Genomic DNA, 17195 nt, shown 5'->3' on the forward strand with positions numbered 1-17195 from the left:
TTAAGTGAATCACTCACACAGAAATTGGCAAATATGTCTCGGAATGCAAATGGGAACCACAACCTCTGGAAGGCAACAAAATGCCTCCCTCAAAGTGTTCTCCGCTTATTAGGTCCGGTTACCGGACTACATGAGTGCGAACTGACAAGAAAAATCACAGACCTTTGCTACATGACAAGCCGGTTTATTTAAACCCATTAACACGGATAATCCAAAAAATCTACAATTCAATCAAAATAATAAGATCAAGCATTGGACTTGATCCGAGACTTGCAGCTATGCCTGCCTTTGATTCCTACTGATGATGATGATTCATCCGACCGATTTCGGTCATGGTGACTATTGGGGATCACTTCGACTTAGCTGTTTTATGCGGCGCTGGTGCGCCCGAAGATGGCTTACATAGCCGATCTTCGCGGTACCTAAACTCCTCGCATATTGAGAGTACCAACATAATTATAGAGAATGGCGGCAGATGGACGGCATTTAATATTACATCATCGCGTTTTGCGTTGAGTTCAGTTGTGCGCTGCTCGTTGAATTCGCGGACTCACCTCTACACAACATAATCTCCCGCCATTCTAGGTGCTGTGCTGCCAAACCTTCCCATTGTGATTTGAGAGGGCTCATTTTGCATCTTTTCGTATGCTGCTTCTGGACATCTTTGTGCTTGACTATCTGAGGAGTTGACCGCCATATTTCCGCTTACCCTCCTCAAGTTCAAAGTAGAAGATTGATTCCTACTACGCTAATAATTGCGGACGAAAGACGCAGGAGGACAAAGTGACTGACATAGTCCACAGAATCGCTTAAATCAAGTGGCAGTCGGTGGGGCCCATATCTCGTAGAGCTGATGGCCGCTGGGGCAGTAAATTTTTTGAGTGGCAACCACGAGCCGGAAGACGTAGCGTGGGCAGGCTTCCCACTAGGTGGACCGACGATTTGGGGAAGGTCGTAGGAAGTGCCTGGATGCGAGCGGCGCAGGACGTCTTTCGGCTGAAACGAAAGAACTAACGCTAAGAGAGATGGCTAAGCTAAAGAAATAGCCAAAATGGACCCTCTTAAAGCACTTGCATTTGATCTGATCACCATTAAGTCCATGGTCTTGACAATGACCACTCTGAGTGAGAAGAACCTCGCAAGTCGCCTCGCCTCTTAACTTTGGAAATGATCCATAAGGCTGGCAAGTCGCCTAACGAATTCTCTTATCGCTGAATTAATCTGACATTTTTATTGTTAAAATTATGGAAAAGGATCATTCTTGCTCGTTTATTCCCTTGCCTAAGTATGACCCATGTAATATAGTATACCCGACCATAAATTTTGGCAAAAACCATACCAACCATAATCAGTACAATGTTTGGAAAAGAAAGAATCTTGTACGTCTGCTTTCGCTACGGCTTCAGCTGGGTTTATTATAAAGGACTACTCTATGAAATTAAAAAGTACCTTCTAACACGCTTCTACTACCTGCTGATGGATTCTTATCTCAGTGACAGACAGTTTTAAATCAAACTCGGTGACAAAATCTTCTATTTTTAGCTGCAGAGCTGGAGTACCCCAGGACTCTGTATTTGGTCCGATACTCTATAACATCTACTAGCAAAGTAGCCCAGACACCAGAAAGCTGCGGCATTCCTCAAATGTACTCAAACTGTAATCTTAAAGTGACTAGACTGCAAAGTCAGCTGCTTGGCTGACCAAGTGGCGCATGTAATTAAGCCCCGAAGTCTCACCATATTATCATTTAAGACGTGAAATGTATCCTCCGGCCAATCTAGACCTCGACAAATTGCTGCAATCAACCTGCATTAAAATCCTGGACCGTAGGATGACATGGAAAGACCATAAATATAAATAAAACAGAACTGAATATAATATTTCACCGACAGTCAGCTAATCCAACATTAACTATGTGCCTCCAAAGAGCTCAAAAATACATATTAAGGATACTTTTATCGGCACATTGGCACGCTCGCCTTTGGGAAATACATGAGAACCTGATCTCAGCCAAACCCGCTATCCAAATATCAAAGTATCTATGATCAAGAGAGCTAATTTACTAGGGTAAACCACTCTAGTGGCCCAAACCCCAACCAACTGCAAATCACCTGATTAGTATTGACGACAGATACTAAAAAAGCAGATTTAAAAAAAAACCTAATAAACAAAGGTCAAACAAGGTCACGCCGCCGACGCCGCCGCCGCCGAGGTCAAAAAGTCGGCGCGCCGCCGCCGGCCAATTTTATATCGGCGCCCACCTCTAATTGCAAGCATTGTTTGTTATTTATTTATGTATGTAAAATGTTTGCGGTATGATGCCCCATCATGTAGATCCTGCACAAATCATGGCTCCCACACAATTTCAATTATAATGCAGAATCTTTAAAATTATTTTCCTAAAAAATACCTTATTCCAGTTTCCTACTACTACTACCTACCTACTTGCAGTACTTGTAATAGAACAGTAACCTACAGTAACTGGTTTCACTGCCAACCGACTGCAAATCAGACTATTAAATTCTGTTACAAAACTTCTTTTCAAAACTCCAAAGACATAATTATCTATACATAGCTTTAGTTACAGTAAAAAAAAAAACGATATTTGAAGTATAGAAAATCTATTTTAAAACATTATTACATAGTTGCAAAAAAATGCTGGATGATGTATGTACAACAAAATCCAAGCATTAATTTGTGAGAGTTGTTAGGGCCGCTACCAAATCCCCTCGATGTTCTCGTAAAGTTCTTTCTGCTAGTGTTCTGGATATTTCCAATTCTTTTACCTGAAATAGAGAAGTTACATTTAGTTTTCAACATCTCATGAGCATAAATTATTCTAATTGAGGTACCTACATAATAATAAATTGTTTCTTGCTATTAGTACGAAAAAAGGATTACATAGGATTTTCATTATTCCTATCTATTCTATAGCTTATAATTATTTATAAATCCTAAATAGATCTTTTGCTTTTAATTTTTTAGTTCAGTCACTTCTAACTGGCCAGTTTTGCAGAATATAGACAACAGGGTTGGAGCAACTATAACTCTCAGAGTATTGTTGTGCATGTTTTAAAGACAATTTAAACTATAGATTTTCATAAATTATATTGTTACTTACAATTAATTCTATATCATCTTTCTTTACTGATACTTTTTGAAGTTCCTTTTCTTTTTCGAGTCGTTCAGCGGCTTCTTTGTTTCTTCTATCGCCTATCAGTGAAAGTGCCTGGAAATTATAAAATTTCTTGTTAGTTTTTCTGCTAAATCACAGTGTATTTTATTCATCGCATAATTAGCAACAAAACCTTATAGCTGGTACGGACGACAGCACAGTAGTGTTTTATCTCGTTGCAATACAGGCTATTTTCGAACAAACATGTATAGTCCGATATGCTATCGCTGTACATAACCTATTAGGCTTGCAGTGTTCATCTCAAAGAATTTAATACTTACTCCTGATATATCTTGAGAGGATATTTCTTTCTCCTCAGCATAATCGGTTACTTTCTCCAAATCTGCTACTCCACTATCGTGCTTAGCAGTCTTCTTTTGAGTTTTATCCTTGTCGTGCTGAATATCGTCTGTATCACCATTGATTTCTTCATCTGCCATTTTGTAAATTATAGTGTTTTATAAATTCTAAGCTAACTAAGCAAATGCCTGAAATTGTAAACCAAGATATTTTAATTTAAACTCGTGCAATTCTCATAATTTCATTTTTAGTAAAACAACTCGCACACTTCGCACACAAAAAGAAAACCAAGAACATAGAGAAAAGTAAACCAAGAAAGTTGACAATTGGTTCACCACTTGTCAAAGTTGTCAAAGTCGTTGTCTGTGGTACGCTCTGTGGTCGATGCTCTATCTAATCGTTGTTTTAGTCTATGCCCACCCCTATTGTATAACGTTATAAAAATAAATTACGTCATTATCGTTAGATGGCGCTACCTACACGGTTCGAAAATGGGAAGCTTTGTTTGGTGGGAGTTTCCAAAGGAGCTTCCCGAGCAGCGCAGAGCAAAACGGAAACGTTCAGGCAAGTACCTCCATGGTTCAGCCGGTTTGAGATTTTTGTTAGATACTACAATACTATATTTTTTCATCATTTTATACTGGATAAACTTTGATTGATTTGATTTGAGCAGTAAAAAAACACTCCACTATTTGCGACTCCACCTGGGAATCGAACCCAGAAAATGTGAATTTATGTTACATAGTTAATTTTTAGAGCACCATGCTCTGAGCTATGTAGATAAAAGCCTGATGATAACTTACTTTTTAAAGAGTCCTAACTTTGGAATAGGTGCCCTAGGTTTGGCACTCAGGTTTGGCATTAAAAAAATTACAAGCATACACACGCGCTACATTTTTACGCTTCAATAAACTTATACTGAGCTTACACGTCGCTACTTACATACTTACTTACCTAATAAAATTAAATTTTCTTAAAAACATTCACAATAACACTGTGAGATCAATATAATTGCTCCAACCCTGTTTATTTTTAAAACAAATACTAACTTATGATCACAGATTTAATCAACATTATTTCTATTACATTACAAACTTAATTATTTCTTTAAATATGCACAGTAGCGTTTTGATTGGTTTCGTGCTTGATTTCTGAATATGGAGGCGGTGGTATACTGCTGTCGTGTACCTGGAAGTTAAAATGAAATGAAGCATTATCAAAATGGATGTATAGAAGTGAGAAAATAAATGAAAACCATAATAAATGATTTATGTAGGTATGTTTTCACAACTTAGTTGATTTTCTAAAGTACCTAGATAGGGTAAAGATATTGGTACTAAACTCTACCTTATATCAATTAGTTAAAAGTTAATGCTGTCGACGATATAATAACTTACAAAACATTCATTGTGGAAGGCCATCGCATTCTGCGATACCGTCCCGGCGGGTGCTGTTCTGGAATATCTGTAATATACATATTTTTGATATCATCAGATTTGAAACAAACATCAAACTTTCCTAGATGACACAATATTCAACAAATGAGATTTCAACTTTTGTACTAGTCAGAATGGTTTACTAGATGCTAAAAAACTTACTTGCATTTTCAGACAAGGAAAGAAGACATTTATGTTTATCATTCATAAGAAATATTGCACATTAAGTAAAAGGAAGGTGATAACATTAGGTATGTACCTATTTACCCTCATCCCTGTATGTAGAGTATTATCCTACAGTCTACATTATTTAGATAAATCAGAATAAATCTAGTTACTATGATCTCGGTGTTCGCTACCTACTAAGATACAATTTAACTAGAATTGCTTATTGTTTGTATTGTATCTAATGTAGGTAGGTAGGTACTTAGAGACAAGATGAATTATCTCTGAGAAGTGGCTCCCTGAGCCGGTATGATATTTGTCTATGGATCGCCGTGCGAGCAAATACAGACCCTGCGTAGTCTCAAGGGGACACTTCGTCTAGGCTGACATAGAGATAGGATGGCCAGGTAGCTCTTATCAGGGAAACTATTATACTTAGTACCTACTGTAATTAAATAGGATGGGCATGTGAATACCATAGTAAGGTAAACGGCTACTAGTTCGTGATAGTACGTAAGTTCGTAAGTTTCTTTTCTAGCTCAAATAATAAGCAAATGGAATATTATTTATAAAAATTCTTTATTACTACAAAAACTCTATTATTTAAGCCATCTAAAAAACCAAGTACCAACATTGTGGCGCCAAAAATGAGAGCAATACGAAGCTTCAAACTCTCAGAGAGCCAAAAACAGCCGTGCGGCGTGAAAATGTTGCTCTCACCGTAAGGTTAGCGCTCCAACTTCTTAAGCTTATAGTAAGGCCCCCCTACATTTCTGATGGTTATATAAATATTTTCACATATTGTTAGAATAATAAATCAAAACTTTATACGAAGGTACGTACCTACCTAGCTAGACAGACACATTATTTCTCATGAATATTTCAGGTAAGTAATATCGTCAATTTCACAGAATTATTTTATTCTAAATTTATACTATCGTTTTTAAATTTATTAAACCCTTAATCATTATTAAAATATCCTAACTCGATGCGTAAAACTTTATCCCGAAATAGGGGACATGAGTTCACGAACTTAGAAACAGAGCAAAATTTTATCACGAAACAGGATCCAAACAAGAGGTCCGCAGAACAATTAATATTAAAAAAAGTTTAAACAATATAACTATAATTTATGTATTAAGTTACTGTCAAAAGACCAAACTTTAGCATACAAAAGCTTACATACTGATATCATCATTGGTTATTTTTAAATAAATTGTTAAAGTCGTAAGAGCCTTAATATACCGAAGTAGGGGGCACTTACCTTAGGCGGTTAGGTACTACTTATACGAAGCAAGGATGTAATCTGTTTTAGAAATAGTATCTACTAAGTCTAACCTTTGCCAGTGGTTCTTCTAAAAAAGGATTACTTAGTTCCGAATCATCATCATCATTTCAGCCACAGGACGTCCACTTAGACCTCCCACAATGATTTCCATAATAGCGGTTTGATGCTGACGCCCGTATTCACAAACGATTCTTGCTTAAGTGAAGCAGCAAATAGAACCCACAGCGTTAAATAGACCTCTGTGAATGGTCCGTGTGTCACCTTGTGCGTCCACGTGCACTGTGAGACCTCATAGTAATGTTTGTATTCACAAACTGGCGTTAGTTCCGTATGAAGAGCCTTATATGCACGTGTAATAGAGCAGCGGTTCCCGATAGGTGGTCCGTGGAACCCTGGGGTTCCGTGGAAAGGCCGCAAGGGTTCCGTAAAAAATATTATCCCACGTTTCGTGACCGACGTTGTTCGCGCGCACCGACTTATTTACGCACACGGGAGGGGCAGGGCGTGCGGGCGGAGTAGTACGGGGGTTCCGCTAGTAAAAGTATAATCAATTAGGGTTCCTTGGCAAAAAAAAATTGGGAATCCCTGTAATAGAGGTAGATACGTGTACATACAACTTTCAGATACGGTTGTATCCTTATCTAAATTGAACAAATCAGGAATCGAACATTGGACCCACAACTGTTGGAAGATGAATTAATTACTAATTAAAATCCACTAATAAAATTTACCTCGGTGGTGCATCTCGAAGCCTCTCTTCTATGTACATTTGCAGACTTCCTATTGATAATCGCCCATCAAAATGAGATCCGCTGCCCAAAGGCCTGTAAAAAAGAGGTTTTGTAATGAACTAAGTAAAACTAATTTATTTTGTTCTTACCAGTTAAGTAATCCCAAATTAATATTGATAAAATAAACGTAATTTAATGTGGAGATGCCTGTGTAAAAAGCATTATTAATTTACCTTAAATTCGTCGTTGCGCATAATTTAAATAATAACACAAGCGTTGCAACTATCCCAAGTATGAGCGCCGTGCCCATCACCACCTGGGACGTAGACACTAAAAGAATTTGATCCACTGGATCCCTGAAAATAATTGAAATTCAAATAATAACTCGATTAATAGTTGTACTCGTATTATTCTTCGTCGGCCGTTTGGTGTAGTGGTTCGAAACGGACTGCTTATTCCGGAGGTCGCGGTTTCGATTCCCGCACAGTACAAATATTTGTGTGCATGAACATATTTGTTTGTATTGGACTGGGTGTTTTCTATGTTTAATAAGTATGTATTTACCAAAAAAAAGTATTTAAGTATGTTTATATCCGTTGTCTAGTACCCATAGTACACGCTTTATTTAGTTTGGGACTAGAAGCGCAGTGTAAACTGTCCAAGGATATTTATTTATTTATTTATTATTCTTTGTGATCAAAGACCTTTAATTAAAGTAAAATAATGCGTTATTCAGTAAAAACAGATTAATGGAAAATTAAAAATTTACTGTAACATTTCAAATAACGTAAATAGATTTTTCGTTTCAATAAGATCTGAAACGTTTTCTGTCTAAGCTGGAAGAACTTGGAATTAAAAGTTTTCATCTCAGAGCTTACGAATACTTAAAGGACAATGACAGATCCATACTTGAATTTATTTAGTTAAATGTAGCGTGTAGACAGGGATTAATCCTATCTGTAATAATAAGAGTTTATTAGAAAATAGAATAATTACAGATACATTAGATTGATTTGGTGGGTTAATAAAACTACCTATGTACAAATGACTAACCGACAAGTCCATTTCCCTGAAGAGTCGTAGCATGGCTGGCATTTCCCGTGCCAGCACTGCAAGGTCTTCGAGCAACAATTGTCGAAACATTTTTCACCTTCTCCTGTAAAGGTAATATAGCATACATGGTATGGTAGCACATAACTATGTAGGTTCATGCGGTAGTGGAGGGGTGCGGGAGGGGGTGTAGTTTGTAAAGTGCAATGTTAGTGAGTTTTCAGATGTGCTTCAGACATTTACCATCGGCAACAGTGTTAACTGTCCATTGCATGTCATGTCGTTTCGTTCTATCGCAAAGAATCACCATTTGATGAGAGCGAGAGCAAAAACGGAAATGGATAGTTAACAGTGTGGCCGTGTGTACAGTACTCTACATATTTATATCGGAACAGCTTTACAATTCATTTTTTATTTTATTTTTATAAGTAGGATTTCAAAAAACACTTTTATTACACAGATGCCAAGGGTTCCCTCCTATTCCAACACCGCAGGAACCTAACTCCATTAAGTAGGTACCTACTATGCCTACTAGTTTATTGTCGGACCAGTGCTTCGTTAACGTTATGAACTTTTGAATGTTTAAATAAGGTTTTGTATTCTAGGACGGCACTTAAAACTCGATTAAACTCTAGCATAACATCGAATTCAGTGATTGGTTGAATTTCAATAAGTGTTTAGACCAGATTCTATTTATCCTTGAGTTTCAATAGAGTTTTAAACGTTTTGTCAGAATACGGGTCCTTGATTAGGTTTATAAATTAGTTTTTAATTATATTTCGTTTTAGAGGAAGCCAGTTTTCAATAAGGAAATCACTTTCATAGCCTTACTTCTAAAGATTTTCATTTAACTTTCTTCTAATGTCCACTAAACTATACCTAACTTCAAAGTAAACTTATCTCCCATTCATAATGTTTACATAGGTACTCTTCGAAAATACTAGTGCGTAACATTGACATTATCTCGAAGGCATATGTAAGATTTTATGGATTACAGCGACATGTTAAGATGTCGCGACATCTTATCATCTTCAAGATGAATTGATCGTTGATAACCTTTTGTACCTATTTTCCTCAATGTTTCATGTAAATTGAAAACATGCAGGAACAAGGAAAATCTGTGTGTAAGTTGAAACTTATTATATTCTGAAAATTAAGTTCTACCTGAAAGTAGTAACAACCTTAACTTTACTGAATTGACTAAATGTAAATAAATACACTATTTAACTAATTTACTAAAGGTGGATTCGACCAAACAAGAGTAAATATTAATCTCAGAATAAATCGTCAGTTTCGACATATTTCCCATACTGAAACTGCCAATGTGCCAGTTATACCAGGAGTTATTCTCGGATAAAAATTTGGTCAAATCGGGCCCATGATAAGAAGACGTCTTATTTTTAAATGGCATGTATTTAAATGATCTTTTTAAATTAGCAAAAACGGCAAATAAAAAATCTAAATGGTCATCTATTTTAATGATTGATCCTCTTTCTTTGAGACATAAAATAAATGAAATCGATCGATATTTTAACCTCTTTTGAACTACGCAAAAAAATTTTGAGATGTAAAAATTATATCTGATCGTTAATTGTTGGTCCTTAAAAATTAAAGAAATGAGCACCAAATATTCAATATTGTGATACTTTTTTAAATAATTCGATTTGTATAAATTATTTTTTGTCTATATCAAATAATCTTCAAAATAATTATGTTATGGTAGGTACCTACTTATTTTTATTAAGTTGTAGTCAAAGGATGGAAACTATTTAAGGCACTTGATAATCAAAGATTTATTTTTTATTAAAAAAGCATACCTACTTAACACGTTCACACTGCGTTATCGGGTCGAATTGACCTTAGGTGCTGGATGCGTTGGTGCGGGATGGATATATTCGGTCTTTTCAATAGTACGAAATATTAATATTGTTTTGCAATTGTTTCGTCAAACACAGTAAATATTTGGAAAAAAAACTTGTCAGGTCCTTACGACCCGATGTCGCACTAAAAGTAAACAAATATCGTTTAGTGCTTTTATCGTGTCTAATCGACCCGTTGACAGATGACTTTATGGTCACTGATCACGGTCGAGATCGGTATACTAAGAGAAAATCAACCTTGCGATTTGAAAAAAAATACAAAGAGGTAAAAAATATGATGTCGGGTTCAGGGATGTCAGAAGTAAGATATTATTTTACATAGCACCTCTAGTCCCAAACTATGCAAAGCTTGTAATTTAAACAAACATGGCAATGTACCATTCTGCTTGATTATTGGCCGCTAAGCCCTTGGCCAACTCAGTAACCAATGACGGACGATTGTCACTCAACCACAAAGTACCGCGTAAATTAAAAGATATTTTTTAATTAAAAATATTAACCAATAATATTTTTAGTTAGATCAAATATATTTTAAAGTTAAGTTATGTATACATAGATCGAAATGTATTTATTAGGTGATCAATATTAAAAGGCAAACTTGATATAAAAATCATCAAATTAACAAAATTAAAGATCAATAACTAAAAAAGAGGATCAAATATTATCTTTGTTTACCAAATATTAAAAGAGTATGTTAAACATAAATATTATGTTACCTTAAATGAAGATCATTCATAATTTATCCGTAGATCAACTAATATAGACCCAATAATTAATATAAAGATATAAAGATAAAATATAATAAAATACATTATTTATTTTTAAAAGTGCACATACAAAAAAGATCAATTAGTTTTTAGAGGATCAAATAATATTGTCCCTTTTTAAATCAATTCTATCTACAGCATTGATGTCCCCGTTTCCCTTCCCATTGACGGTTTGCAATCACTATTTTAGTCCATGCAAATAAAGGAATTTTGACTTTGACTTTGACCTTCTCACCTGGACACCTGACGCACGCGCCTTGGAAGTAATTGAGGTAGTATCCATCAGAACAGTAGCAAGCGCCGTGAATGCACTCGTACTCTATTCCTATACATTTAGGACCACATGATTCTGAAAACAAAGAAATCACATTTTTCTCTAAGTTACCTTCTATCTTTTGCCCGCTATTTATAACTGTGCTATTTATAAAAGGTTTAGTGCTAGACTTAATAAACCTAATGGCTCAATAAGTAGAATCGACGACGGCTTAACGTGCTCTGAGAAGTACTTACTTACTTACGGAAAGTTACGGAATCATAATTATTTACCGGACAATCGAAACGGTTTATAGAATCGATATTATCGGAATAAATTTTATCTACCTACGTTTGGTTTTACACTTTGTGACTCATCTGAGAATTGAACCCAATCTCGAAACTTCACAGGAACACTTGATTCTGTAGGCATTTTCACATTATTTTCTTAGTTATCTAAATCTACCAAAAACCAAGTAACTAATTAAAGTTCATCGTATTCCACTCGCTTCGCCATGTCTTCCCACTTCCCACTTCCCACAGAGAGCAAGGAACTTTTATGTAGAGCCGTTGACTTTGGGTTCGGAGTCTGAATTATGTATAAAACGTTCGACCTCATGATACGACTTGATTGAGATGTTTTTATAAATTAATAGGTAAGTATATTCATACAATTATTATAATATTATTTGAATGCACCTAAGTATGTAGATACAAAATTCGTTTCCTACTATCTAGGTAATTAGGGTAAGGTATTCTCATTTGATAACAAGTTCATAACTCATACTTACTTTAAATGTTAATAAGTACCTACTAAGTGAAACGTCGATCATACCATATAAGTTAAGCCACAGTAAAATACTGATTTCAGTCATTATAACTAAATGCCTTTGTTATGAATAATGCTAGGTATATCTAATCCACGCCATAAACGGTAGCTAAATAAGATATGATAAAAGTCGACTCAAACAGATATTTAACTGCCCTTGGTATCCTCAGGTATATATTTATTTATTGGGCTATCAACATGAGATTATAGTACTAAACAAAAAAAATTAAGCCAAAAATGGTCTCTTTATTTTACTTTGCTATCAAATATTTAATTAAAGGTTTATTCAAAAGACTTCCTAAATAGGAATAAATTCTTAACACTACGAAAATAATCAATCAGACATTCTTTGAAATGACTGAAGTACCTACCTATACCTACTACACATTTTCCGGTAGCACATTCATTGTAGTCGTAGCGTGCTCTATTATAACTGGTAGGCAATTAGTTCTAGTTTCATTGTTAATTATTCATAGAGAGAACGCTTTGATAAATAATGTTAAAATATTTTCTAGAAACCATATTTGAAAAGATATTTAATATTAGGTAGCGCAGGTTTTTGCAGTGTATTTGTTATAAATTATTAAAAAATAAGTACCATTAAGGTACTTTTAGAATAGATTTATATAATTTAAATAATTTAGATAATTTTAAAATTTTTACTTAATAGAATAATGCTTACATTCGCGCGAATAGTGTAGATACGTCGAGTACATTACCAAAATTATTAACGTTTTAAACGTTATTCTACTGTATTTTACTTTTTCTCCTTAATTTTAGTATCAACCAACTAGTTGAGTATATTTTTAAATCTTCTTCAAGTAATGTAATAATTTATCAATGAATTCACCTTCCGACTCATCACTGACGTCGTCTGCTAACACTAGCACCGACACTGATAACACCTTGAACAACATTAACCAATGGCACATTTTCTCTGAGATCTTTTGACACAAGCATCACTATTTAATGAACATTTTAGAACTAAACAAACAATGTTTTTGCTACATAATTGTAATTATTAACATTGCTTGACTGCGTAGCGCTTGCAGTAGTGAAAATAATGTATAGTGATACGTTATCAGCGATATCAGCTGTGATATGCCTTATCGCTTCACGTCAGAACATAGTGTCATAACTCAAGCTTTGTATAATATACTTCACTTAGGTTGGGTTGCACCATCTTACTTTAACTTTGACAAACGTCAAAAATCTGTCAAACTCCATACAAAATACAGCGGTTATCGTTATAGTTACGGTCAAAGTAAGATGGTGCAACCCAGCCTTAGCTATCTTCAGTTAGCTATCATTAGACCACTTGACTAAGTATCTTTTGTCTAAAAATAGTTACAAGAACAAAAATTTAAATAATAATTGGTTTTATATTGGCAATTAAAACAATGCAAATAGTATCACAGTTAACGCAGCACTATAAATAGGTATTTATTAAGACAGTGCAGTAACGTAATTACTAATCATTTTGTAAATAATCTATAATTTAGTAAAAACTAAAACGTTTCTCCAGGTTTAGACCTCTTTAAACCAATCACATTTACCGAGATTCCTTTCGCAACAGAGTGCAGAAGTCCTACTCTTGAAAAATAATTCCGTATTTTCAGCTTTCCTTTCTCTCTCGCTCATCTAGTTGTGTGAAAGGAATGGATATAAATGTAAAAAGCATTTTGCGGGATAGAACCTTGGGCCCGATTCAATTTGTCAACTTCTCTAAAGGTATTGTGTGATTGTGTCTGGGGATGGACATTTGGAGATTGCTGATCACGCCTCCAAATAAAATCTACTTTCCACTGCAAGTAAAGTGTAGGTATTTGCAATTTGATTTGAAAATACACTTTCGCGTGTCTAGGTACTACAGCCACTCTCTGTTACGACTCTACCACTGCTTTAACCACAATATTATATGTCAGTAAGCAATTAGATATACCTAGTCACAAATCATTTTATGCTCCAAAGCTATTATTCAGGACCTGAATAAACCTGGATTTTAGATTTCAGGTTCATAAAAATTTACAGATATCGTCGCCCTCTTCTTCAAAACTTGAAAATAATATATTATACAAATATGATGTATAGAAATATGTATGAGTAAGTAAGTAGTTATGTCAATTTTTTATACGTGTTAACTATCTCTACGTGCAGCTTTATCTCTGGTTTGGTTTCTACAACTAGATACAATCTGCTTCATGTCTAAAACATATAATGCGAAATAGAATGCTAATCTTTACCATCAATCATCTTTACAATATCCAACGTACTTAATTCACTTACCGTATAAATCCAGACATCAAGCTAAATCTAGCATATTTTCCAACGAAATAATTTCGTTATTCTTTTAATTTACATGGCTACGAAGGCATTCCTGACTGAAAGTTTAATTAAAAACTTGTTGTATGTCAGATCCAGTGCTCTGATAAAGGTTGTAGATCTGCACCCGTATTTTTAACTGCGAGCGCGACGAAAGGGGAAAAATTTACTTAATTAAAATGTCAATAAAGTTCAAATAGGAAAATTTAAATGAAAATAGGTAGCCTACCTACAATCCCAACACCACCATGCTCTGCAATGACGTTTCTCAAATTTACCCCGAGAAAATTATATTTTATTCAATTAATTTACATGTTCGAGTTGTACAGGATTTACATTATTTACAGGATTTTTTACCCTACTGCACCAGATCGAGGTTTATGTTTTAAAAGACAATTATTTTATCTGACACGTTTTGAGACTGATAGGTAAATCCAATTAACTAGTAATTTGTGGTAAACTCTATTTACTCTTTCATTAAGCAATATGTGTTGTTAAGTTGTCTGTTTTCCTAAAGAATTAAAAAAAAAGTATAACTTTAACTTGAGTAGTGTCCTTAGTAGGTACCTACTATTACTTATTTTGTGGTAGTGTTATGAAAATTGAAAATTAACTACATGTAGGTATGTTCTTAAGTAGAAAAATACTTTACTCGTATTTACTTATGTTCCTTGTTTATTCTGTTTTGTGTTATTAAATGAAATGTAAGTTTGCATTGTAGGTATTTGTGTTGAGTTACGCACTTAGGCACTTATCTACATTACATTGACGATAAATCCAGGGGATTAACATATTTTTTTAGTTACAATTTGCAGCATAACTAATTCAGTAATACCTACAAAAACAAGAAATCAGTTTTATCTTATCGTATCTAATAGTCTTTAGCTATGCCTAAAATTAGCAGCTGCAAAATTTTTTGCGTTGCTTAGTCAACAAGGAAGGCGTATTTTGTTATAGGTTCTAGGTAATCCACAGCGTCAAAGTGGTGGCAGAATACCTAAGTATTAAAAAAGTGAATTTGGCTGTACAAGAGATAGGTTAGTTAAGGTATGACTTCAAAACAAAATTCGTGGAAAATAGCCCCGAAGAAGTTGTTATTACAGGTACTCACTCACCTAATTTCTTTCTTCTTAACTTCGGAACTTTACATTGCACGTGGTCGGTGAAATGTAATATTTAGTTAATCGTAACTAAATATTATATGTAACTTTTTGGATCTCATAGACTCTTAAGTAGCTTAACATGAGTACGTAATTGAGGCTGAGTTATCGTCCCACACGTACTACATGTAATTGATGTGTATTTCACGGAAATTTGGCAAAGATACAGTAATTAAGGCCTAATAAAGGCATCTGGCGATCTCAATTCAATCCCGATTGCCTTTCAGCCAGAATGTTCGGGGCCATTTGTCGGGATTACGTTGACATTCCCATTTGCGGGATCCGCACAGTTTTCTCCTGTTATGATTGTTTTCTGAATACCACGTAATCAGATCTGGGTTAATTACGTTCGCGAACACGCACAGAATAGGCTGAATATTTTTTAGGCTGGCGACAGATTTGATAATTCCTTTGTAACATTCGCGACGTGCGTACTTTAATTTGATTGTGCTCCAGTCAGATGCCAGCTTCGTTACACTTTAAAGGTTTCGTGGAAATTGAAATTCGGCGAATGGTTTATCGCGTTACGGAATAATATGAATTAATTTCGCATAGTTATGTCCACTAAGGGTTCACTAAGAAATGTCCTGAAATTATTTAGGCTGGGTTGCACCATCTTACTTTAACCTTGACAAACGTCACAAATCTGTCAAACTACATAAAAAAGCACCAGTTATCGTTACAGTTACCGTTAATGATACGATGTTGTACTAAATTCAAATATTAGATACAACTAACTTCTATTTACTTTTTATACAACTTATACAGACAGATAGCCCAATGAATTTTAAAATGTTCGTTGTCTGGTACAAGCTTTGCATAGTTTGGAGCTGGATGTGTAAAATGTCTTAAACTTTAAACTTATCTTGTTTAAACTTTAGTGCATTTTATTATTATTAAAACCATTATTTTCACATTTTCCAGTATTCATCTTCATGCCAAATAAGTATAACCAGTTGGCTTATACAGTCAATACATCATCAGACCTTATAAATTTACTACTATTTAAGAAGCTTGATGTGCTGTCGTCCGCACATAGCCATCAGGCTTTTTGACCATTGAGTTTGTCGATTGCTCACACCCCTTCCTCGATGAGGAGGCAGCCTTATGATAACTTTGTCATACGAAAGGATTTAGGGTAGAGCCCGCAATTTGTGTTTAATTTACCTACGTTTAGAACAAACGGCAGCAACTTTTGTAATATCTTCACAACAGGCCCTTGTAATTTATGATTTGTGGAATTACATAAACGATTCATTTAATAGCAATTAGATTAGGCATTCGGTGTTTGTTCGGAACAAATGAACATAACGTCTAAAATAAAATGTCAAAGAAGTCAACCGAACGTTATTCGAATAATTTTCCTTTAGACTTTAATATTGCCTCAGATGTTGTTTGAATGCGAAGCCGGTCATAATTTTGTGAACTCAAATAGGTAAATTGAATTACATAATCCGAGTCTTATGATAAATAAGGGATAAGATCCCGAGCCCTCGTCAACAACTTACTTTTTCATACGACAAACTTGACACTTTTTGTCTAAAGAAAGTTTAATCAAATTCTATTAGAGATCTCATTTATATTCAAGGGAAACGTCCGAGTTCAGATGACATTTTCTGCAAAGAAGAATAATTATAAGTAGATGGGATATATTTCAAAGCGAACTACCTAGCTAACACGTGTAACGGAGGCTTTATATTTACGGAATTGTTGTTCCATAAAACTTAATTCTTGGAATTACTCTCTCTTTTTTCTGAAGGACTGCAGGCTATTTGTTCATTTCAATATAATTCTTCGAAGATTGGTGTCTGTAAATCTGAAAAAAATAAATCGAAATCAA

The 17195-nt window shown here is 34.8% G+C and overlaps 2 protein-coding genes across 3 annotated transcripts; both read right to left on the reverse strand.

Annotated features, from left to right (window-relative positions):
- Positions 1-2604: 2604 nt before the first annotated feature.
- Positions 2605-3791, reverse strand: LOC114357261 (huntingtin-interacting protein K). The gene is made up of 3 exons (XM_028310784.1): positions 3457-3791; positions 3122-3229; positions 2605-2786 (listed from the first exon to the last, which is right to left on the reverse strand). Exons 1-3 carry the CDS (start codon positions 3613-3615, stop codon positions 2691-2693), a joined length of 363 nt encoding a protein of 120 aa, XP_028166585.1. The 5' UTR covers positions 3616-3791; the 3' UTR covers positions 2605-2690.
- Positions 3792-4520: 729 nt separating this feature from the next.
- On the reverse strand, positions 4521-12952 carry LOC114357265 (uncharacterized). Of its 2 annotated transcripts, none has more exons than XM_028310792.1 (7): positions 12724-12952; positions 11028-11141; positions 8139-8251; positions 7329-7453; positions 7096-7188; positions 4873-4939; positions 4521-4663 (listed from the first exon to the last, which is right to left on the reverse strand). In XM_028310792.1, exons 1-7 carry the CDS (start codon positions 12803-12805, stop codon positions 4583-4585), a joined length of 675 nt encoding a protein of 224 aa, XP_028166593.1. In that variant the 5' UTR covers positions 12806-12952; the 3' UTR covers positions 4521-4582. The 2 variants fall into 2 exon arrangements, with proteins under 2 accessions (XP_028166593.1, XP_028166594.1); XM_028310793.1 differs by having other exon boundaries at positions 7329-7451; positions 8149-8251; positions 12724-12951.
- Positions 12953-17195: the final 4243 nt, after the last annotated feature.

The sequence above is a fragment of the Ostrinia furnacalis genome, unplaced genomic scaffold (assembly GCF_004193835.3).
Source record: "Ostrinia furnacalis isolate ACB-3 unplaced genomic scaffold, ASM419383v2 OfSCF3101, whole genome shotgun sequence".
In the NCBI taxonomy this organism is placed as follows: Eukaryota; Metazoa; Arthropoda; class Insecta; order Lepidoptera; family Crambidae; genus Ostrinia; species Ostrinia furnacalis.